This window comes from Stegodyphus dumicola, chromosome 5 (assembly GCF_044657685.1).
Source record: "Stegodyphus dumicola isolate Sdum_Otavi_A_Nest chromosome 5, ASM4465768v1".
Classification (NCBI taxonomy): Eukaryota; Metazoa; Arthropoda; class Arachnida; order Araneae; family Eresidae; genus Stegodyphus; species Stegodyphus dumicola.
The window spans coordinates 85,352,362-85,379,633 of NC_140772.1; the positions used below are offsets into that span (position 1 = coordinate 85,352,362).

At 31.1% G+C, this 27,272-nt stretch overlaps 1 protein-coding gene across 1 annotated transcript in view; it reads right to left on the reverse strand.

The window, feature by feature from the left end:
* Positions 1-27,272, reverse strand: part of LOC118191670 (ral GTPase-activating protein subunit alpha-1) — a 209,439-nt gene that overhangs the window by 158,531 nt on the left and 23,636 nt on the right. Inside the window, 8 exon segments of the mRNA XM_085816841.1 lie at positions 1,375-1,452; positions 2,638-2,857; positions 8,641-8,815; positions 9,445-9,589; positions 14,066-14,181; positions 14,380-14,626; positions 25,803-25,904; positions 26,005-26,057. Of these exon segments, the coding sequence (XP_085672967.1) occupies positions 1,375-1,452; positions 2,638-2,857; positions 8,641-8,815; positions 9,445-9,589; positions 14,066-14,181; positions 14,380-14,626; positions 25,803-25,904; positions 26,005-26,057 (1,136 nt within the window).

Consider the following 27,272-nt stretch of genomic DNA (forward strand, 5'->3'; position numbering starts at 1 on the left):
CAAGCAGGGCCAGGTGGGGAATTTAACAGATTTGTTGTTCCATACATAATTTGCACATGCCTACTTTACAATTAAATCAAAACTTCGGTACTTTCTTCTTTTTTTTTTTTTTTTAAACTGTCTTTTATTTCAGATTTAAATTTTTCATTCTTATTGGAACACTCTTTAGTTGAACAGCTTTCCAAAATTTACAAATACAGTCATTATGCATCATCATGGTTTCAACTAGTTTCCAAATTTGTAACAAAACATTTTGTAAACAAAAGATAAACAAAAACAATTCTAATAAATAAATTAGTATTAAATTTTGAATGAGAAAACTGATTTACTTTTTCAATATAAAAATTAATATATAATAACACATTAACTGTATTGTTACTATATTTTTTTACCCCTTATTCTTTATTCGTACCAGAATGATTGGAATAAATGACGGTATTGCTTTTTATTTATCATGCCCTGAAATTATAAGGCTAATATTCCAGATGTTACATTGGAAATAGTTCAAAATTTAGCTTTTATATCATGGTTTATAAAAGTTGTAGATGTTTTAAATCTTATTAGGAAACTAGACACCAACACTAGTTAGTGTTTGGTTTTAATCTCATATTCCAGTTAGAAATTTGATTAGCTTTCAATTTCTAGTGTACGGTACTGCCCTGGCAAGATTTCAAAAATTTTCGCCAATGTTAAATGACCCGTTTAATGCTCATAATGCCACCAAATCCCGTGTATACCATATACTAGGATTAAACCAATTTTGCTTTATACGAGAATAAGAAGGTATTTTCTTTCATTCAACATACACATGCGTATGTGAGTGAGTTTCTCGTTTCTCGAGGTTACTGAAAACTTGCTTTGCCTTTCTAAAAGACAATCTGACTGCAGCTGAGAAAAACTGGCTCTACGCCAGCTGCCCAGATGATGCTTAAGCGATACATAATTCGCCAAGAAATAGACTGCTTCCAACACTGGCGTAAAAATCGCTTTTTTGGAGATCATCATATGAAATTCCCAGAGTTTTCCAGATTTTGACTAAAATATTTAAATTCCCCGACTTTTTTTTTCAATTTTCGAATTCCCCGATTTTCATGGTTTCTAGGTAGCGTGGCAACTCTGATTAATATATGTTAGAATATAATATTTTCAAAGGAAGACAATACCTAAAAGGCTCATGGAATACTAAATTGTCTTCAACTATTTTTCCATATAATTTGGCTTTGAATTAATAATGTCTTTATATTGACCATTTAAAAAGAATAATTCATTCATCAAAATTACCATTAAAACAGTTCTGTAAATATTAATTTTTCAGGCAGACCCTCCCCCAAAAAAATGTTGTTTACTTTAAACTATTCAAAATATTCAGCTTACATTTTTATGAATCCATTCTTTATATACTGCAACAACTTTCCTCATAGTTGATGCATAGTTGAACTGCATTAAGAATGCCTGCAAAATATTACATTAACAAAAAAACAGTAACTATTAAATGCAATAATTTTACAAATAGAAATTGCTATTAAATGAAGATATAAATAAATTACATTAAAAATTGTCATTAAGATGTAATTATTGGTAACCACATCTTGGTATTAATTTTATGTATATGTTAAAAATTTAAATGATTGCGATTTTTATTGCAGCTTAAAATATTTTTTCACTAATCAGAAAGCAGGTAAAATTTCATTATAAGATAATTAATTCCTAATAAACTGGTAAATTAATATTCCTACAGCTTCAATTAAAACTCTTTTGATTAAACTTCTCATTTCTTGCTCCACAATGAATTTTGAATGGTATTTGGTCCTTACTACAATGGCAGCATAAAAGTATTCTACATTATACTAAAAAAAAAAAAAAAAAAAAAACTTGCAAATTCATCTATGCATGGTTTCATCTATTTCCATGGAAATATTTTTTATCTAACAGAAGACTTTCAAATTCCCAACTTGAAAGATACTAATCATTTCATTTCAAATAAATATATTGTACCTAACAATTCTGAATCATTTTTAAAATATTTTCATCTCTAAAAATAGACATATTCTATAACTAAGGAGACAAGAAAGATAATCTTTAGATGCTGAATGAGCATAGTTGAAACTTTCATCAAAAAATTAATTAGACAAAATTAATAATTATATTCTGCCACATAAAACAGAATATTTAAAGAAAATACATAAACTGGTGAAAATTCATTTCTGTCAACTAAAAGGAAATTAATTTTCATATCTTTATAACTGATAATAGATGAAACATTACACAACCAAATTCATGCTATCTTTTTAGAGACAGATTACGGAAGAGAAAATACACCAGTTTCAGAATATACAGATGTATTTCTCCCAGGTTTCTTTTCAAAATTATTCTTGAAGAATTTCAGAATTATATACGAAAGATCTTCTGAATAAGGGGAAAAAAGGTCTTTCAGAAAACTAGCTTAAATGTTCAAAGAAAAAAAATGCTCAACATCATTGAACTCAATGAATAATAATAACGTATTATTGTACTTATTCTGATGAAACACAGAAAATTTATCTTTTTTGTCTTAATAATACATTATCTCAGAATGCTTTTCCCAATATCCCTATCATATATTAGGCTGAGAATTAGTAATATTTACAAATAAATTACCTGTCGAAAAATTTCATTCACCATGTTAACATTTTCACGACTAGAATATAATGTTTCTTTAACAACAGCATAATCACGAAAAGAGAGATCATCATTTCCTAAAGATGTGCTGCTTGAATCTCTTTCCAAACCAAATGTTGAAGTAGTTAAGAGGTTAGTTGTTGACTGGTTATCCGAATCTGATGGAGCAGCTGGACGGTTAGATTCATTTTGCTCAGGCCTATATAATTCACAATTAAGAAAATTACCACAAAAATTATGAAACCTAAATAAATCCTTTCATATATAAAACTGGAAGTATATTAAGAATAAAATGTGTTAAAATACTATTTTCAAAAACACAATGTACTTAAAGCCAGGGGTTCCCAAATTTTTTCGATATGCGATGCACTTGCAGTTTTGTTGTTTTCCCATTCCGCTCTTAAGAGGTCAGAGGAGACTTAAGAGTCAAATTAAGAGGCAGATTAAGAGGTCAATGTGACAGGCGAACTTGTTGATCTCCACACAGTTTCTCAAATTGTGGAAGAAGGATTGACACAGCTATTCTCATTTCTTGCTCCACAATGAATTTTGAATGGTATTTGGTCCTTACTACAGTGGCAGCATAAAATCCAGCTTCATATAGATAAAGTATCACAAAGGGAATGAGGATTCTTAGAACTTTAGAACTTAAAGTTGGATACTCAATTTTGAATGAAATCTAAAACTCCATCAAATCTGAGCGAGCAAATTTTGTTTTCAGAATGATATCGTAAAAGAGTTCAATTAAACTCTCATCATCTCATGAAGTAAATTACTGGTGTGCTTATGAATGAAAGGAATCTTAGATCAATATAATTTTTTTTACATTATCTTCCACATAGTATTTTGCAAACAAATAATCAGTGAGCTTTGTGAGGTGCTAGATGAAAAGGGACAGAAATTCCTGTAGAACAATGACTTAATTATTGGGTTGTTCAGAAAATAATGCAGGTTTCTGCAATTGTTTATCTTTCTTGTACATTTTTAACAACAAATATATTTTGAATTGTATCGGTTTATATATCATTGTGAAGCTCTATTTTCACCCTATATTTCTATAATAATCATTTTGTTCCAAAATTATTTTCAAAAATATTTACTAGTTGTTTTCGTTTAGATGTCAAAACGGGATTTTCGGCAAATTTACTTTTATGAGTACAAGCTAGGCCACAGCGCAACACAAATGGCTTGAAATGTCAACAAATTATGGGGCGAGAAAAGTGTTATGGAATCTACAGTTCAACAGTGGTATCAAAAGTTTCATCGTGGAGAATTTGACCTGGAAGAACCTTCTTCACAGCAAAAACGACCCTTTTCTTGATCGAATTGTTACATGCGATGAAAAGTGGATTCTCTATAATAACCCGTGACATTCGGCTTAGTGGTTGGACCGCGGTCAGACAACACAACACTTTCCAAAACCAAATTTGCACCAAAAGAAAATTATGGTGACTGTTTGGTGGTCTACAGTACCACAGCTTCCTAAATCTGGGCAAAACGATTACGGTCGGCAAATCGATGAAATGCACCAAAAATTGCAATGCATGTGCCCGGCATTGGTCAACAGAAAGGGGCCAGTTCTTCTCCATGACAACGCACAGCCGCACGTAGTGCAACTGACCCTACAGAAATTGAACAAATTGGGATACGAAACTCTCCCTCTTCCTCCATATTCGCCTGACCTCTCGGCGACTGATTACCACTTTTTCAAACATCTGGATAACATTCTGCAGAAGAATAATGCATCAGAAACCAAGACGAGTCCAAAAACGCCTTTAACAACTTTATCGCATTCAGAACTCCAGAATTTTATTCTACCAGCATAAATAAACTTATACCTCCTTGGCAAAAATGCATTGATTCAGCTGGTGCTTATTTTGATTAATAAAATTGTTTTTAAGTTGAGTTATGAAACTTTTGCTTCTTTTCTCCTCTGCCAGTTGTTGATGCCTTATCACTCAAATTATTATTACTATCAGTTTGCTCGTTTAATAAAATTATTTTCATTTTGTGAAATATTAGTAAGGGCTCATTAATTGCAACATTTCACCAAAATCACGAGTTTAAGACTATATAACTTTTCTGCACATATGAGTTCAATAGACAATCGCATGCAGAAAAACGAAATGTCAACAGATGCCAATGCTGAGAAGACAAATATAGCAATTTTGTGACAGGAAGTAACAGGTGCAAAAAATATACGAAAAATAATATTTGTATTAAAAGTAATTTAATACAAATATGATGCAATAACACAGAATTATTTGCAAATTGAAAGAACTAAGCAATAAAATAAAATATTGCTTTAAGAAATGAAACTGAGAGTAAGAATTACTTTAGATTAAAAAGAGAAATAAAAATGTTAAAAATGTAATTTGAATGACATTAGATGAACAACTGAAATATTAGTATTAAAGAAATCTTAAGGAACTATTACTTCAAGAAATGGAATAAAAATTAATGAATGTATAATAAATGATAAATTAATGAACATATAACTAATGAAAAATATGGCCAAGTGTTCAACGCAAGTCTCTGTGATGCAAGCCCAGAGTTCTCCATGATGCAAGGCAAGGGGTGCCTGCCTCATGGCACCCTTGGCCTTACTTCATGGCACCCACTTTGGGAGCCCCTGATCTAAGCAATACATAATAATAATAAATAATAAGCAATACATAGTAATAATTTCACATACACACTAATTACTATTTCTTTCTTCTTCACTTTCAAGACTCTCAGTAAGTACTCATATGATTAAAATTCTGAATCTAATTGAAGAGTTCTTATCTATCTAGAAAGTGCACAAGATATCATTTAACTGAAAGTACAGTATTAATTTTAGGTGCTCTATACTGACCTTTATGAGAGGAATAGAACACGGTTTTCTTTTATATCTGGTTTAAAAATAAATAAGTAAAATAGAGCAAATATTTTAAACTTTCTTTCAGTAATCATTATACATATTAGTAATCTATCCATTGAGAGTCTTCCTTCCCTCAAGGAGGGGAAATAAAATATAATTGTAAAAATGGTTTAACTATTACACATTCCATATATGCAACTATTAAATAAAAAAAAAAATAAAAGATGGAAACCAAGCAATTAATTCTTGTTCACATCTTTTAAATAATCAAGAAAAAGCTTCGTTCAAAATTTTCTTGAATAATCAAAAAAGTAGCACATCGGTGTGATTTTTAATACAAATTTATATCACAATAAATTTGCAACTAGTCACAACCAAACAGATAAAACCAATTTAAAGATAAATAATATTTAAAACTAAATTTAATATAGGCATACTTTTAATCTCTACTAAATTTCAAAGAAATGGAGGTATAATATGAGTATTTTTTTTGAAATATTCATTCATAAAATTTTGTCAAGAATTCATAAAGAGTAAGCAATAGAGAATAAAATATTCATGCTGATATAAGATGCTGATATAAGATGTTAATATACGGAAATAATGCAATTTAAATTATGTACAGTCAAAGTCGTTAATCCGGACTCGTCGGGACTTCGGCGATTCCGGATTATAGATCATCAGTTTAAATCTAGTAAGATGGCATGCAGAAATTATAAAATTAAAAATATGAAATCGTAGTTTATAAAATAAAGAGCAATTATGATCTAAAGGGTATCAAAATTTATAAAAAGAAAAAGCTAAATATTTATTTGTTTACTTTATTAAACAGTTCTTTCAATGTAAGTTGTTTAAGTTGCTTCGTTTTATGTGATAATACTTTCTCTTTAATTCTATAAACAGACATAATTTCTTGTTCAGTTACAAAGTTCCGCTGTTCAAGTCCTATAATTGCTGTGTCGAGAATACCGACTAATTTGCCAATCGAAATTTTTTTGTTTTCAATAACCTCTGTGTCACTTTCTTCAATATCGGAAATTAATTATAATGACGAGGAATTTGATTTAAATCATATCAAAGACGGAGTACATTGAGATGAAATACTACATTTAGTAAGGAATTATAAGCCAAATAAAATACAAACGTCTGCCCTGAAGATAAGGATAGTGCTGACAGATGAACTTTCAATTCATTGCCCCCCGCCGCAGAGCAGCGTGAAATTGATAAACAGATTTCGGAATGGTTAGATAAACAAAGGATTATGCCTTTATCCATTTTTTGCAGCAATTCCACTTTTTGTTTAATGGACTTTGAAACATACTTTCGTTTTGTAGATCCTTTACATATTAGTAAATATATATTGGAAATTCTATTTGACATAATCGAAAGTTCAAGCTTACTTTTATAAAATTGCTCTAACAGTCTGCAAAAAATAATAAGCCGGATCCAATTCGAAGATTAAGGAACAACGCAATCTGCAACATTAACTGAAATAGCATTAACAACATAACTGAATCTGCAACATTAACTAATTTTAGCTTACTTATAGCGCCCATTATACGTTAAACGCACATGCATAAACGTATTATGCGCATGCGCACACGCATATTCGCAGCCGTAAAGGTCTTACACGCATGCATAAATGCCTATGCGCATGCGTTAACGCGACGCATGCGCAGAAAGTTCGTAGCTTTGAGGTCCGGATTATGGGTGTCCGAATTAACGACTTCTGACTGTATTTAAATTTTCAAAATGATGCTGACATGGTCACTGTTATCCCTTGACCTCAATCCGATAGATTCTGGTTCTGAGGCTATCTGAAATCTAAGGTGTACAGATCAAATCCACGAGATTAATCAGAACTGAAAGATGATAAAAAACATTAAGTTATACAGATTCCTGCTGCCATATTACATTTGTCATTGCTATCAATAATATCCAGCACGTAATGCATTATCGTTTGTAAGGGTGAGCAAAATGAAAACTTGGAATTCCGATATTTTTTTTTTCCCTCTCCCTTTTCTCTTGTATTGTCATTGGTCCTTTGCAATGCTCTTCTTTGCAAATGTTTTATGCTCACAATTTACATCATACGTATATCATTCCAAAGTCATTTATGTTTTCCAGTGGGCTGATCAATCCATGCAGGAAAAAAATAGGTGTTGCCATTCAAAAATTTCAAAATTTTTTCACTAACTGTGAAAGCTTTATTGTTTTAAACCATGACAATTGCAAACACATACCTTCAAATAATAATATCTGAAATTTCATTTTCATTGGTTGAATGGGCCCCTGGGGGTTCAGAGAAATGCTTTTATGACCTTGATGCGTATATGTATATATATATATCAAAGAGTTTCAAGGCATATCATAGAATGTGACGATTCCTCAAATTTTAAAATACATTTTCTAATATAACTGAAGAAATCTTAAATAAAATTATTCACATAACTTAAATATATTATAAGAAACAAAGTTGTGATTAATTGTTAGATATCACTATGAATTAAAATTATATAACTTAAAATAGTAAGATTTATAGATTCATGAAATGAGATGTTTATGAAATAATCAAATTTAACTTACAGAAAATGTTTTGGTATTTCTATTCTAATATTATAAAAACATGAGAAGCAGTTAATGATACACATTAATTCTCAATATACTACTCACAGAATTTAAAAAAACTAAAATAAGTGATTTAGAATGAAAACAAACCCCCCCCCCCACATATATATATATATGAACACATAATTCCTATGATTACAAATCTAAATTCAGTGATAAATATAATAAAAAGTAAATTACTGCACCACAAACAAATTTTATGCACGATACACTTTAATGTGTTAACTGCACTGAGCTACTCATGTAAACTATGAATTAATGATCTTTGATAACAAAAAGGGATTAAAAGATTTTTTAAAAAATAAAAATTCTTCTTTAATATAAAGAACTACAAACTCATATTAAACAGCAATCTAACAATTTGATTTTAATGTCTGATTCAAAATATTTTAGCAACAAAAATTCTTAAAGAAAATTTATCAAGAACAATTTTCTTTTCATGTAAGAATTTAGTTCATTTTTTATAACATTAGAAGAAAACAAATACCTACGTTTCAGGAAGTACAGGTTGCTGGAATGTCACATTTGCCTTTTTCATGCACTGTGTGAAATGAGTCACCCAACGTATAACTGTTGATTGACAATGATAAAGAGTGTCTTTATGGGGAAATCTAGTATTATCATGTTCAATTCGAATATCTCTTTCATAACGTAACACAGGCAAATCTTAAAAAAAAAAAAAAAAAAAAAAAAAAAAAAAATTATTAGCACAAAAATAAAAAGAATGCATTTTTAATTATAAATTTCTGAAACTATAAAAATATAGCAGTTACATTCAAACACTTTACTTCTTATTTGAGTATATAAGATATGTTTACCAATTCTTTAAAGCTATCTAATGAGCTGGAAGCCCCTGGAAAAAATGGGGCCTCTTGTAACTGCAGCATGTGCGACCATTAAATCTACTTTTCAGTACACTAGGAAACACACACTATGTGGTTAAGAAAAGTATTTTTAAAAATGCACTAAAAAAAAAAAAGCTTACTAAGAAAAACTATAAACAGTTTTGCTCATAAATTAGTATATAAAGTTACAGCAGTTTTTAATAAAATGAATAGTTTATTATTATAGTTTCTGTTGCTTTAAATATTTAATCTAAATGTAAAAAAAAATATACCAGATGACATCTAAACATAAATTTTCCATAAAAGTTTAAAATGTGCACTGAAAAATATCTGAGACATTTACTATTTGGTCTGCATAAATACTGTATGAAACAATAATTTCCTTTTTAAAGTATTTAATATAAAAAAATAAGTGCATATAAAATAACACAACTGATATATGTAACTCACCTAATAATGGAGAAAACAAATTCGTAGTATAAGAATAACTGGGGAATAAATGAGGTAAATAATGCTTTTTAAATTTCTCAAATATGAAATAAAAACATTTCATGTATCTAGCTTCAGTTTTCTCCCTCCACTCAACTTTACAAACCTAAAAATCAAAAGTAAGCTATAACACAAATTTAACAGGAATGCATAAAGACCAAAGTACTTAAAAACAAAAATATTACAAAATGCTTTCTTAACAATTTTTGTTTAATTTCTTTCTTTATTAATATTTAGATTTTATGAGAATACTATGCTAAATGTATACTTTGGAAAAAGAAGATTTCTTTCTTCCTAGCAAAGCTTCCAAAATTTTAGCAATTTTTATTTTCTGTCATTTAATACATCACACATAAAAATGTAATTTGATATAAGGAATTTTATGTGCAGAACTAGCTGGACAATAGATATTCTTTGTCTTAGTGGAAATTTATTTACTTTATTCATTTGAACTTAGCTTGGAACTACCTTGTGAAGCAGCAGTAATACAATTTCAGCTTTGACAACCAATATCTTAAAATTATCTTTGGAACTAAAAGCATGTCATTTTTTTTAGTGTGTGCTCCATCTAAACAAGCATCATTTACATTTTTCTTCCTTTGTAAAGCATTACTAATGAGACTTATCCTACTGCTAATGAGACTTATTCTTGGTTAACTTAATGTATATTCTTTAGAAACCCTTTTGCAACAGAAGTCACAAATGCACACATACCACCGGGGCCAACTTCTTTCGTGGGCATCTCTCCAGAGTCAGAGCGGTTTTCGCTACTAAGCCTAAACCCATGAAATTGTGAAAAGATGAACACTTGTTTAATACTGATTTGCAGAATATATATACTGATAAACTAAAACATTATGACCATCCTCACATTTTTCAATGAACTAATCTGGATAACATGGAGGACATCTGATTAAAAATGGTATTTAACTGCTGCTGAAGAAGGTAAGAAATCATTCTTGCACTTACTTTTATGAGTGATGAGAAAGGTTGCTGATCTAAACGCATTTGATAGAGAGCAGATTAATGGCCCGGCATGAGTATTTCTCAAACTGCACAACTGGTAGGTTGTTCGTGATCTGCCTTTGTTAGTATTTAAGCAAAGCAGATAAATGATGGTGAAACCACCAACAGACATCAAGGTGATGTACATCTATGCGTCATCAAAGAAACAAAATAATGGAGACTGTCTTACTTGCCAGACAGGGCTCAGCCGACAGCTTAATACAGTGCAGGGCCAAGTGCAAGTGTTTCGAAGCACACAGTTCAGTGGACACTGTTGCATATGGGACAGTGCAGCAGATGTCCCACTCGTGCACCTTTGTTGACCAAGCGTCATTCTCAACTATGTCTAAAGTGGGGCCAAATACATTAAGACTGGGCCATGGATAAATGGAAGACAATTGCACTGTTTTCTAGGTGAACAGTCCCTCCTCCCCCTTCGGTACAGCAGATTATACACAGGTTGGTGATGGGAGTATTATTGGGAGACATTCTCATGGGTGGCTCTGGGATCCTTAGTTGAGGTAGAACAGACCATGAAAGCTGCAGACTATCAGCTGCACCCATACATGGCATCCATCTTCTCAACTGGAAATGGAATTTTCCAGCAGGATGTTATAAGGCTCAAATTCTGTTGGAGTGATTCCAGAAGCATAAAGATGAATCCCAATTAATGTCCCGGCCACTTAACTTGCCAGATCTTAACTCGATAGAGCACATTTAGGATGTCATGGAACGGCAGCTCAGAGCTCAAACACCAGCATGTGGGAATATCTCAATTTTGCACGACCGCTGCTTAGATATTTGGTACAAACTGTTTCCAGTCATCTACCTAGAACTTGCAGCATCCATGCCAAAGTGAGTTGCAGCTGTTTTGCAGAACATAGGTCGCCCAATGGGTTACTCAATAGGTGGTCATAATGTTTTGGCTCTTCAGTTTATGTGGTATACACTTTTTACATACTTCATATACCTAAGTTTTTTTATTATTATTATTAAATTGCGCATTAAATTTTTTTTCAGTATTTACTTACTTGTTAGTGAATAAATACACTGAACATTTCACAACTAAACCTTTTATTTAAAATTTATTTTTAGTGTGATATATTTTAAAGCAGAGATCTATACACAGTCCTATATTACAATTTTACATTCATAATAACCCACTTGCCTTTTTGAAAGACTTTTACAGGAGTGCAAATAGATAAAGTATTGCTGTCACACTTTCTTAGAGCTTTCATTTGAATAAATCACTTCTCACCTATCTTTGAAACAAGTTAAGTTTAGGTTTTTAGCCCAAACAGTGTTAGCTCAGAATGGCTATTAATTTCATTTTAGCATTTTTCATTGGTTCAATATAAATTTCGGTTCACTTTTCAAATTGTTGCCAAATATTAGAGGCCTGTGTTATATTTAAAGAAATTTAATAATGAAGAATCTGCATAAATGTATGTTTCTTGCATTGTGATAAAGCAACAATACCTAGAGACATCAAATTTTGAACAATGTAATCTTCCACTGAATATGGGCATCTGCAAGCCTGAATTTGGAATTTGAAATCTGTTTTATTATTGATTTCATATTTTGTAACACTTTTATTTATTATTGTTTCTTTTGTAACACGAATTTTTGATTAACAAACTCAGTGACTTCAAAGTGAGCAACGGCAACACTGTACGGGGGGGGGGGGGGGACACTTTTATCTCCAGTGTGTGAGACTGTGTATCGGAAATCCTAAAGATATGATCATTTTAAAATTATTTTGCGATATATCTGTTGAATTTAATTTTGTGGTTTAAGTGCGAAGAACATTATATTCAATATATAAAGGTAACACACAAAACGTCAAAAAAATTCCCTTTAGATGTAATATGGTCAATTTGCCCAGAAGGACTATTAATTTCATTTTGGCAATTAGCTTTGGTTTACTATAAATGTAGGTTTACTTTTCAAATTGTTGCCACCAAATATTAGAGCCCTGTATTATATTTAAAGGAATTAAATAATGAAGAATCTGCATAAATGTATGTATGATTCTAACATTGTGATAAACAATGGTACATAGACCCATCAAATTTTGAATAATGTACGTTTCCACCCAAATATGGGCATCTGGAAGCCCAAGTTTGGAATTTGTTTTATTACCTATTTCCTATTTTGTATAACATTAACGAATTTTTGGTTAACAAACTCAATGATTTAAAAGCGAGCAATAGCAATACTGTAAGGAAAAAGCATTTTTATCTCCAGGACATGAGACTGTATATCGGAAATTTTAAAGATAACGCTCGTTTTAAAATTATTTTATGATATTACTGTTGAACTGAATTTTATGGTTTAAGAGCGAAGAACACAATATTTAATGAGTAAAGATAACATACAAAACGTTAAAAAAAGGCCCCTTGGGACATAATGTAAAATCAGAAAGGCCCTCAGATCCCCCCCCCCCTGCAAAACTAACATCTGACAAATTTCCATTCTGGGTGGCAGAAAGATTTTAATTCCTTTCTTTACAGTCCTACAAGTATTTGCTCCAAGTCTAAAGAGTTCATTTGCCAATGATGAGACATGAAAAAAACAATCACTATATGAATGGTACCCTTTAACCAGGAAGTTTTTCAAGTACAGATTTAATAACTCTTTCCATATCTAATCCTAAAATTTCCCTTAACTCTGTCTTTCTTTAAATTTTTTTCTTTTGTTTTTTCTTTTAAAATTTTCATTTTTCTAGGCTAAGTTCATGCTTGACAGGTATTTTATTTACATTCTGTACACTTTGAGAAAATTTGATTTTTTTATTCTCTTGAAAAATTATTTTCATGCTGAATTATCTTTGATTCTTTATGGTTTATGATTCTAGGGCATAATTAACATTTTTAATTTTATGCATTGTTCATTATTACAATATTATATATATATATAGATATATATGCCACATGCACACTTTTACATATGAAATCAACATGCAAAAAATTTTTAACTCAAATAAGATAAACATATAAATTAAATACATAATCACAAATCATACACTTTTCTCATATCTGAAGAGCAAACTCTCTAATAATATTTCACAAATATAATCTAAAATGACTGAAATCAGCATTTTTGTCATTCTTCTGAAATATAACCCAAAACCTAAAATTCCCCAAACCCCATTTAATGATTCTGAATACTTTCCATTCAGATTATTAGCTTTTTAAAACATATCACACACTAAATAAAATTTAGTACTTTACCTTCAGCAAAGCACAAAAGATTAGTCATGATTAGTTATTTAAGCAAAGATGGCATGATGTGGCATTGCCAAAACAAAAAAGGCTGATACTTGTGACATTTGCACCTAGCTAAGAGAAAAGTTCTTAAAATTCAGTATGTCCATTTACATACATATGAAATGAAACAACCAAATAATATGTAGTGATTACATGTTTCTTGCACAATGAAATAAAATAGTATTCACTTTTCAATTAACCAGGCAATATATATTAGATTAAATCATTGCAAAAATATTTTACTACCTAAAATGAAATTCTTATTAAAAAACAGATGCCAAATTCCTATGCATTAGATATGTTCTTACCTGAGAAACCATAAACTCTAATAAACAATCTAAATAAAAACGAGTTGAATCTTCAGGCATTTGCTCTCCACTCAGAGGAGGCAAAATTGGTGTTATTTCAATAGGGCACACTGGACCTGAAAGCAAAAAGAAATTACAGATTAAAAAAAATTCAATGCTAAGAATAATTTTTTAGTGCAAAAAGAGACGGTAAACATTATGTCAAAATTTATAAATAAAAATGCAAATTATCTAACTTTGTACACATATAACTTATATATGTACCAAAGGAAGGGAAAAAGAAGAGAAGAAAAACATGAAAAATTAAATATTACCACTTTCTGCTACATCTGTTGTGCTTGCATAGAATGTAGAAGTTTCTTGATAGGCTTCCACTGTCGTTGAACCTCTGTTGAAAAGTCCATGATTTTGATTTGAACTCTGTGTAATCATATATGGATTAGGAACACCAGGTATTATGCCAGGAACTAATGACATAAAAATTGCATCTAGTTCCTCAGGTGCGTTTTCACCTAATATTTGGTACCATAAGATAAATAATCTGACACCTTCTCTGCGCAACTATAAACAAACAAATAAAAAATTTAAGGTTTGTAAGCAATCTGATATATTCATGTAAAAGTTGAGTTCTTAGCACATTTTTAATTTAATATTAAAATAAGTATTGTATTAACATTTCTTTTTTTATCTGATAATCTTCAGTTAAAAAATAATTAAAAAATTGCCAGATAAAAAAACAGTACAGCTATTTCCCCCCTTCCTTTTCAGATATGCATACTTTAAATCATTGTCGTTCTGAAAATTTTTTTAAATCTTCCACATTTGTATCCAAAGGAACATTTTTCACATCCTTCTAGCAGTATCTCTCAGAAAGATGATAATACAAGATATGTAAAAGTTTTTGTTGTTTCTTATGGCTTTATTTGGAAATCAATCCATTTACATCACGCCACTTGCCCCCCTCCCCCCCAAAAAAAATTAAATTCAAAATTTCATGACGAAAATGTTAAAAACACTTGAGAATTACATTATAATCTTCACAAAATCAAAAAATTAAGACAAAAATTTCACAATTAAAATCTTAAAAATAAACCTCAGTGATTACAGGCAAAACAACTGTGTACTCAGGACATAAGATCTCTGGCCATCCAATATAGCTGGAGAAATAAACTGGCATTCGTGACATTCCTAAAGTTGCGCATGCCCCCTGGGTGATGCTAAATGAGTGACAACTTGGAGGCTATGGCCACTCGCTTTCAAGTTGCCCTGGCAACATGAATCATTTATCTTAAGGATCCTTCGATGGAATGCAGGTGGCCTTTTGGAAACTAAGTTCTCTGAATTGAAGATCGTTGTGATATGTAAAAATATAATTTATATATATATATATATATATAAAAAAAGCAATACTGTATTAAGGTTATAAAATGACTACATAATTACATACCTGTGATCAAATAACAAACAATGAAGAATATTTCTCTACAGCCTTATTTCTAAAAGCTCAAAGAATTAAAGAGATATACAATATGGGTTACTGCTATAAATTCAAAAAACTCTGAACAATCATACCTAGTGACTCTAGTAAAAGAAAAATTGATTGACACAATAAAAGACAAAAAAAATGCAGTTTTCCAGCAAGTGAATGCATTTATCTGCTGTCACTGCTGTAGTATAACATTTATCTGTAAATATAAATGTTATACCAAAAATACATTAAGAATACAACATCCAATATTATAGAACAGCAGCAGCACAATTTCAAACACCCTATCTAGAAGCTGGCCCAAAGCCAATTAAAACCATCATTATTTATATACCCTAAAAGCTAACAAAGAAATAATCAATTAAAAGAAAAAATATCAAAGTTACCACTACTAAATAACGTAGGATCAAAATTACATATGGTGCACCCTATACAGAATGACGCTTCAGTAACAAAATGCAACACAAAAGAATACCTCAAAATTGTCAATCAAAGATTAAACACAAAAGTAGCTGCAGAAATAGTACACACAAAGTGTCCAAAATGTCCTATAAAGTGTTCTGTTTAGTGAAATTCCATTAACAATTCAGAACCCTACTGCATCAGCTGCTCCAATGACCTCTACCAATCCAAACTCCAACTGTACATTCAGGCTACTCAAATATGTGTAGAACACACAGAAGAAATAATGAATGAATATAAAGAATCAGAAGCTACTCTCAAAAATACTGATTATTTTCCAACATTCCGTATCAGGTGTCAGTACAGAAGTCATAAAATTTCCGAAAATTAATCTTCAGCATGCATCTACTACTTCTTACCTCTCATCGACTCAAGCAAAATATAAATTCAATTTCATTTTGACATAACTGTACAGCAAAGGAGGTCACCTAAGCAATATAATAAACAGCCTAGATGTAATTCAAGTCTCACTTTTAGCACGCATGATGCACAACTTGGAATAATTTATCTAATCAACAAATGACCTCCAATGATAATATTTAGAAATGATGATCAATGAAAATAAGCAACTTCTCATATCATCTGCATATGCAAACTCAGAAGAAGAAATAACACAACCAATATAAAATATGTTACTCTCATACTTCACTGTATTAATACTAGAGATTTTAATTTTCACAACACTATATAAGGTTACTCCGATACTAATGAAAGAAGAAATAGATCGGAAAACTTCATTACAACCTTACCATTCCCAACATTTCTAATTCCATCCCAATGTTTGAAAATGTAAACAGTAAAAGATGACCAGACCTAGGGTGACCATCAGCTAACATTACTAATAAGATTCAAAACTGGTCATAAAACTAGAGGAAATTCCTTAGCAGATCGTAAATATATCACTTTCAAACTGGAAGAGTCATATCATAAGAAGACCATTAAGCATAATAAATTGTACAAAAACATTATATCACTGCCACCAGAAAACAGAATTAACATAAGCAACAGTTCTAACATTCTGAATGAGATTACCAATAACATTAAAAAAACAATTTAAAAAATATATAATGAAAGATTCAAAGGAAAAAGCAGCATATATGTTTTTAAATACAGTTGGTGGACAAAAGTATTACGCACATAAAAACATAAAACTCCCACAAAAACACAAACACTAAAATCAGCAACAATGACCCAATGAAACTGATAACAGAATAATCAAATGGATGCACAAAAGCCTGCCCGTCCTTTTCCAGAAAATTCTCCAACAAATGCCTACAACTTTTCAGTTTTACAGATTGTCTGAAAATAGACCAAACAGTGCCTTTTGCAGAGAAAAGCAAAGATAATGTAAAGCCCAATCCTTATTATCCCATTATTCTCCAACACTCAACAGGCAAACTTTCAAAAAAATTATCACAACAAGAATTAAACATCATATTCACAAAGCTAACACTATTAGCCCAAACCACTTCAGCTTTTGCCCAAGATACTCAAACCTCTGCAACACTCACTTTCTGAATCAAAGTGTTAAAAATAACAAAGATAATAATCCCTAATCTGCAGTCCCCTACCTGGATTTGCAGTGCATTCGACTCATGGTGTTGGCCAGGTAGCCTAAAAGCAGTCAGGAAAGTCAAATGCCAACCCTACTTATTCCATCAAATAATGGAATATTTCAGAAATGAAATTAGCCTTATCCAATATAACAGCATACAGATAGCTGATGGAGAATGATGGCTCCTAGCAGCTACCAGACAAAATCACAAACATACAGAGGATGTCCTTAAGGCTCATGCATGAGCCTTTGGAATTTAAGATTTTATTCCATTACATCATAAGTATAGCCAACACACATAACAGTGATTGCACCTGTGGTCAGTGTTCACACACAGGACATTCTATAAAATAACAATCAAGAAACCAAAAAAATTTTGAGCAATCTATAAAAATGTGATGAAATCAAGCTATGAAAAGTGAACATTTGAAACTTAATATATACAATAAATGGGAGAAATATATATAGCTTTATAATTATTTTTAATATTTATAATTATAATTAAATGAAATACTCAATGAGAAGTTTTCTCAGGTTTAATACACCTTAATGAGCTTAAGAAAAAACACTTATTAGAACAAGCTTCGGCTAATCTTTGGAATATGGTAACAGGTAGTTTGGCGACATTTTGGAGGCGATAAAGGTTACTACCTAGGACTTTGGGAATAATGTGAGAAGTACTCAGTTCCGATTACGCATTATTTTGTGTGAGGGAAATGAGAGATCATGAGATATTTCATGTGACATTAATGAACGAATTACAGTTCTTTAATCGGAAAAGGGGGTAAAATTTGAAAAATATCTGTAGTACTATATTATTCTGTATTAAGCTTCATTGTGTATTGTGTGAAAGAGTGTTGATTAATTTTTGGATTGCATGGCGCTATCTAAAGTGAATTCTAAATTTTTAATGCATTTATCTGATAATTCAAAAGAATTGGTTGAATGGTGCATAAGTGTAGGATTAATTGCAGATAAGTATGAATGTCCAACATGTGGGAATGAAATGAGATTGTGTGAAAGGAAGGATATTACAGATAAGTTTGAATGGTGGTGCAAGAAATCTGGTGAAAATGGACATTTTGTGAAACGGAGTGTAAGGAAAGGTACGTGGTTTGCTGAAAGTCGTTTGAGTATGGGGGAAATTTTATTAATTTCTTATTAGTGGGTGAATAGAATGCCAGTTGACTACTGGATTATTTAATATATAAGAAAAGTTTATCCGCCATGTAATCAAGATTCTGAAGACGATTAGGTAAGTAAGTATTTTTAATTATTTGTGGATGATATTTTTATGCATTGTTCTAAATGTAAGGAGTAAATAAAGTAATATGGTATTATTGGAAAATTGTTATTAGCAATGATTTAGTTTAAAGTAATTAGGATTGTAAGCTAATTTTTATTAATTTAATGTATGTGCTTATTTATATTTTAAGTAGTGTTTTTTAATTTAATTATATTTTAATTAAATGATAGTTATTTTGTGAATTATATGTTTGTAGGAATTTGGTATACGTTTCAGTGGAAGTAAACATGCATGGCAATAATTTAAATATTTGACACTAAGTATTTGTAATGCTTGCGGTATGAATTTGTTGGTGACGTTTATAATATAATAGATGATTTAGAGGTAAAAGTTTTTGGATATTTTATTTATTTTATACGTGAAAATGTTCATCTTTGGAAAGGGTATATACTTTTTCGCGATCAGGTAATTTCATATATGTTCTCTTTACCGAATTTAAAGATTCACAAAATTTTCATGCATTTTCGTGAAATTTTTCTAATTTATGAGAAAAAAGCAGCATGGATATAGTGAAGAGTGTGCGCAATGCCATTTTTGTGCAATTCTGGAATGTTTTTTTAAGTAAAAATAAGTCGATGTGTACATGGTTTAGTGATATTTTAATTAAATGATAGTTATTTTGTGAGTTTTATGTTTGTAGCAATTTGGTATACGTTTCAGTTGAATTAAATGTGCATGGAAATAATTTAAATATTTGACACTAAGTATTTAAAACCATTTTTAATGTTTGCGGTATAAATTCGTTGGTGACGTTTATAATATAATAGATAATTTAGAGGTAAAAGTTTTTGGATATTTTATTTATTTTATACGTAGAAATGTTCATCCTTTTAAAGGGTATACACTTTTTCGTGATCAGGTAATTTCATATATGTGCTTTTTACGAAGTTTAAAGATTCACAAAATTTTCCTGCATTTTCGTGCAAATTTTTGTAATTTATGAGAAAATAGCAGTGTAGATGGATAAGGTTAAGAGTGTGTGCAATGCCATTTTTGTGCAATTCTGGGATGTTTTTTTAAGTAAAAATAAGTCGACGTGTACATGGTTTATGTGTATATGCGATTCTGAAAAACGCGGCAAGGAGTTTGCGATTCTGCACTTTTTCCCAATTTGGCAGTTAATATTTATCATGATTAAGCAGTTTTGTTCCATAAAATTTCTAGCATAAGTGTAATTCGGATAGCAGATTGTTGGAAAAAGTGTTCAGTAAATAAAAAGAACAGAAACATGTCTTTACTTCGTGAAGACAAAATGGCGGCGAAAAAAAATAGAGGGTTGCTGTAGCAGAGTTGGTCGCCAAATTTTCGCCAAAAAATCGCCAAGTGACCATAATCCAAAGATTAGCCCAAGCTTCCAAAGAAAGAATAACTAGGGCTTAAATTGGTGTTTAAAATCAGCAATTCAAAAAATTATACAGAGTACCATAATAGAAAAAATGGTCACATATGCCAGCAGCATCAGCTTAGGCAATTCTTATGATAGAAAAGAAAAGACTGCTCATTAACAGTATGTGACAGACATTTCTTCTCAAAAGCTCAAGAATATACAGAACTACTTCTATCATTGTACAGCAAATTATAACAGGAATAATGCCTTAGCATGTCAAAGCATAAATTGAAGAAATTAAACACCAAGTCCTGCAGTTTAATGCATCAATAAATAAATTCAATAATGTATTAAATCCAGGCAACTTTGAACCCAGTTTTTCAAATTTCAATTGTTACCCAGCTCAAAAAGAACTCCCATATTACCAAGATATTAGCACGTAAAAACAATATATTCCAAGCAGAGTAAACTGCAATACAAAAGATACTAGAACATGGAATAAGAACCAACATCAATAAATTGCATATCCAATCATATTGCCAATTAGCATTACATACTACAGTCAAAAGTCGTTAATCCGGACTCGTCGGGACTTCGGCGATTCCGGATTATCGATTTTTCCAGATTATAGATCATCAGTTTAAATCTCGTAAGATAGCATGCAGAAATTCTAAAATTAAAAATATGAAACCTTAATTTATGAAATAAAGAACAATTATAATCTAAAGGGTATCAAAATTTACAAAAAAAAAAAATCTTAATATTTATTTGTTTACTTTATTAAACATTTCTTTCAATGTAAGTTGTTTTAAGTTGCTTCGTTTTATGTGATAATACTTTCTCTTTAATTCTATAAACAGACACAATTTCTTGTTCAGTTACAAAGTTCCGCTGTTCAAGTCCCGTTAATCGTTGTGCCGAGAATACCAACTAACTTGTCAATCAAAATTTTTGTGTTTTCACTAACCTCTCTGTCACATTCTTCATGTCTTTATCCATTTTTTGCAGCAATTCCACTTTTTGTTTGACGGACATCGAAACATACTTTCATTTTGTACGATCCTTTGGAAGCTCCAGAATCGGAAATTCTATTTGACATAATCGAAGGTTCAAGTTTACTTTTATAAAATTGCTCTTGCAGCCTGCAAAAAATAATAAGCCGGATCCAATTTGAAGATTAAGGAACAACGCAATCATCAACATTAACTGAAATAGATAATTAGATAATTTTAGATTATACCGTCCGTTATACATAAAACGCGCACGCGAAAACGTATTCTGCGCTTGCGCACACACATATGTGCAGTGGTAAATGGTCTTACGCGCATGCGTAAACGCCTATGCGCATGTGTCAACGCGGCGCATGCGCAGAAAGTTTTTAGCTTTGAGGTCCGGATTATGGGTGTCCGAATTAATGACTTTTGATTGTATTAGAAATATACAACACAACTGCCTGACAGTGGCCAAAATTCAAGAAATATTAAGAAGATGCGAAGAGCTGTGCATTATTATTTCATGAATCAAAGGACGTAATGAATGATGGAAATGAACAAGTAGATTAACTTGCAAAAGAAACTGCATATGACACAGTGACAAGACACATACTATGCAAATCCATGGCCAAGAAGTCAATTCACTACCAATCTGCAAAGGACAATAGCAGCATGACAGTAGGAAGTGGATATAATATAAAAAGGGAATGATGACCTTCAATATTTTTCCAAATTGTGATACTAAATAGACTAATAATTAATCCAAAAATTAACTGGATACTATCTGGCCATGGCTCATTCCCTATCTACTTGCATTCCCTACATTCTAGATGCACTTCATCAACAGATACCTGCATCAGCACCAAATTAGGAGGTGGTCAGCATTATCTATTCAAATGCCACTTAACAAAAGGCTTCATACCTGTCATTCACCACAAATAACTCCAAAACATATAGCCTTCCTCATAAATAGGAAAGAACACAGAAAAAAAATCATCAAAATAATAACTATGATAGCAAACATAAGCGCAGATTTATACGAGTCCTGATGAAGAATTTTTCCATCTGAAGAAAATTCTATTATACCAACAATTCTTTTTGTCCTTTTTTCTCCCCCTCTTCAGGTTTTTTGCATGCATAAAATACACTAAGTCATTAGCTTTCATTCTACAAGTTCTCTTATAAACTACATTCCAGAAGAGTATTCCTGAACGCAATTTACCACAAGCATTGCATCATCATAAATGCAAGAGCAACACATATACTATGAATTTGTTCTCAAAATCTGCTCAAGCATAAATGTTGGAGAACTGTTACACTTTGAAACAAAGTGTAATTCATGAAAGTTGTGGTCAAATGGCAATACCGTTGACCCAATGGTAAACGCACTGATGTGTCACCTGCTCTCAACTATCAACTATACAATATAAGCATTTAAAAGGTCAAAAATTATTTCAATCTAATGTTACTAATGGAGGTGTGAAAATGAAAGAATACTTCTCATTGCTTAATCATCTAATTTTAATTGCAACTTTTCTGTTTTCCTACAAAATGGCCTTACAAGAAGGGGTGTGTGTGAATGTGTGTATAAATATAAAATATATATGTATATATATACAGTGGTGGCCAAAATTGTGCACACTTTTGGAAATTTTTATGCTTTTGAACTTTGTATGCTTATAGAAAATGTTACGTTTCACAAAATGCAAACTTGTATATATCATTTTAAAGAAAATTTATTACTGAATTCAATACAAAACACAAAATTTAATTATTTGCAATACAAAAAAAGTTAAACGATAATAGTTATCGATATACATTAGTGATGATTGCAGTGAGTTATCATTACTTAGTAGGGTACCCTTTATTTTTGATTACAGCTTCACATTGACGTTTCATTGAGCTGACAAGAGTTTTTAGCTCTTCTTTCGTTATTACATGATGCCAGGAAACAATTATAGCCTCAATTAGTTCCCTTTTATTTGATGGGTGCCTCATTCAGACAAGAGTTTTCAAACGGTGCCACAAATTTTAGATAGGATTGAGATCAGGACTGTTTCCTGGCCATGACAACGATTTAATGCTCTTTGTACAAAACCCCTCTTTCGATATTTTGGCCGTGTGGCAAGGAGCAGAATCCTGCTGAAAAATAAACGAAGCATTGTTGGGAAAGATATCTCTGATGGAAGGTAGAAGTTTTGGTTCTAGAATAGTGTCAATGCATTTTCTGGCATTCAGTGTCCCATCGATGACATGAAGGCGACCAATACCATCTGCTGACATGAATGACCAAATCATAACACTAACTGGGTTCTTCACAGTTGCTTGAATGCAGTCAGGATGTAGCTCTTCTCCTATTCTACGTCTTATATATTTTCGCCCATCACTACCGAATAACGATATCTTAGTTTCATCACTCCATATAACTTGTAACCACTGATCATCTGTCCAATTAATGTGAACCTTTGCCCACTGTAGTCTTTTTTTTTTTCAGTGCTGAAAATTAAGATAAGGCTTTTTTCGTGGAATTCTACCTCTCAGTCCAACATCTGTTAATCTTCTCCTGATTGTTCTTGAACTGACAGAAACACCAGCATCATTCAGATCACTTCTGATGGCTGCTGATGACATTTTTCTATCTTGGAGACATAGTCTTTTTATTCTTCTGTCATCAATAGATGTGGTGCACCTTTTCCTTCTTTGTTTTTTTATTGAATTTGTCTGCTGATATCGCAAACAAAACTTTTGGACTCCAGATGTAGTCTCTGAACCACCCACCTGTCTTGTAATTTCAGCATAGGAAAGACCATTTTCTTGTAACACAATAATATTACATCTCTTTCTAGGTGTCCAATCTACTCTTTTATTTCATGTCATTGCTTCTTGACTAAATATTAAAAATTTTTTAAAAAATTACTACTTGTAATTGCAGTGTATAAGAAACAGGTCCTCCTTCTACAGAACAAAGCAAAATAATGAATTGTTTCAAGTGTAAACATGATGTCAGCTTCTACTGGCAGTTACTAACATTTAATTGGTTCTCAGAACAAGAACAGTGATTGGCAAGGCAAGCTAGACATTACAAACCACTTTATAACTGTGTTTTTTATTTATACAGTCAAAAGTCTTTAATCCGGACTCATCAGGACTTCGGCGATTCCGGATTATCGATTTTTCCGGATTATAGATCATCAGTTTAAATCTGGTAAGATGGCATGCAGAAATTATAAAATTAAAAATATGATACCGTAATTTATAAAATAATGAGCAATTATGATCTAAAGGGTATCAAAATTTACAAAAAAAGAAACTTAATATTTATTTGTTTAATTTATTAAACATTTCTTTCAAAGCGCGCATGCGTACCTTACGCACAGCCGAAATTAGAAAATTGCAACCAGAAAACTATTTGATTTGTATTCGTGATATTTATAATAACGACAAATTTGATTTAAATCATATCAAAGACGGAGTACATCGAGATTAAATACTACATTTAGTAAGGAATTATAAGCCGAATAAAATAAAAACATCTTCCCTGAAGATAACGATAATGGTGACAGATCAACTTCCAGTTCATTGCGCGCCGCGACGTCCGCCCCATCCTCCGCAGAGCAGCGTGAAATTGATAAACAGATTTCAAAACGGTTAGATAAACAAAGGATATACCTTTATCCATTTTTTGTAGCAATTCATTTTTTGTTTGATGGACATCAAATCATAGTTTCATTTTCTAGATCCTTTGGGAGCTCCAGCATCGGAAATTCTATTTGACATAATCGAAAGTTCAAGTGTACTTTTATAAAATTGCTCTTACAGTCTGCAAAAAGTAATGAGCCGGATTCAATTCGAAGATTAAGGAACAACGCAATCATCAACATTAACTGAAATAGATAATTAGATAATTTTAGCTTATACCGTCCGTTAGACATTAAAAGTGCATGCAAAAACGTATTCTGCGCTTGCGCAGACGCATATGCGCAGTCGTAAATGTCTTGCGCACACGCGTAAAACGCCTATGAGCATGCATCAACGCGGCGCATGCGCAGAAAGATTTTAACTTTGAGGTTCCGGATTATGGGTGTCCGAATTAACGACTTTTGACTGTATTAAAGTACATATAACTTTTTTTATATTGCAAATAATTGAATTTTGTGTTTTGTATTGAATTCAGTAATAAATTCTCTTTAAAATGATATATACAAGTTTGCATTTTGCGAAACGTAACATTTTCTATAAGCATACAAAGTTCAAAAACATAAAAATTTCCAAAAGTGTCCACAATTTTGGCCACCACTGTATATATATATATATAATATATAATATATATATAAAATATAATAGATATATATATATATAAAGTCAATACTTTTATAAGATTTTTTAAAATTTATTTATTTGAATTTCAATTGTTGGTCTTTGTGAAAAATTGGTTCTAAATTTCTTTCTTTATATACATAAGGAAATTTAGAACCAATTTTATAAATATATATATGCATATATATATATACACATGCATATGGACATAAAAAATATAATATTTACTCATGTGCAAATAATTATACATAAATTAGAATTAAATTTTTATCATAAATCAAAAGCACCATACTTTGACAGAATTTCCATAATGCAGAAACTTTTTTATAATCCTTTGTATACTGTGACACTGCCATCTTCGATTCACAAGCTCGGGCAATAAAACCAATAGTTTCTGAAACAAATAATGGTCACTGTTAAAAAAAATAATAAAAATTTTAAATAAGTTTCATAATTTTTTAATCTAAAAACAGATTTAGTAAGGAAACAATTACCTCAAATATAAAGCGGACTATCTCCAGATCTTCTCGATTAGTTCGATGATGAGCTAAATAAATAAATTACACTTAATAAAATAACAATCTTAATATTAAAAAAATAAGAACTTTTACATTCTAATATCATAATATGGTCAGTTTTTACAACTGCTTATTATTTGATATGCTTTATTTTTACTACATTAACAACAAAGAATACAAATTTATATACTTCTCATTTCAAGGAATGATTTATAAATTTCAGTAAAGTGGAAGAACTGTGTAGCTCTTTTCATAAAATACTGTACTGAACAATAATAAATTGACTTAAAACTCAGTTAACTATGTAACATCAACATAATACAAATCACAATGTAATACTTTTATGTATGAATGCCTAATTTATTTGAACAGTTATTTTAAAAAAGAAGGCGTACTGTTATCACATTTTCCCTTTCTTAATTTCTGCTAAATATTTTAAAAGACTATACCATCAAACTCCCAATTAACTGACGACAGATCAACTGCCCTCAGATTGTGACTTTGAGTTAATTATCGACATCATCTTCATTATTACCCTGGTTAATTTAGAGTTTACTGTACATCAAGAATGGTTGGCACAGATATGTAGTGTAAACTTCATTATGATGTGTGTAAGATGTACACAGTGTAAGCTTCATCATGTTGTACCAAAAAAGACAGAGAATTGTCAGAAGAGTTTTACAACAATGTATACAATGCAAGAAGCTGACTTCCAAATATTTCAACCCAGTTTCAGCTCTTTTGCCTACCGACCGAATACAATGAGTTGCATCATTTAACACTGGAATGGCGGTAGGGGGCATTTTGACCCCTGAACACTTTTGACCATTGATTACTTTTGTTTTATTGGAAGAAATCGTTTGGAATTTTTTTTTACTTTTCCTAAATAGATAACAAATATTTGTATAAAAATTTTCAGCATTCTAGGTTTGTTAGTTTCTGAAATATTGGCATGTATTCCTAAAACGACGGACAAGAGCCATTTTGACCCTTTTATCCCTCTTTCTGCTCGAGGCATTGTCAAATAACACATGAAAAACATTCACTGATAAGGATTTTTCCATTGCATTCAAACTATCTCCCAGAGAGATAAAAACCTGGGTGGTCTCACTACTTTGTAATATCTATGTAAGTTGTTGTTCTTTTGTTTGCAATTATTCCTTTGAAGAAAATACTGCAAGGAAGGTAGATGCAGGGTTTTTCATGCTTACATTTCTTTTCAGAAATAGTTTATTTTACAGATG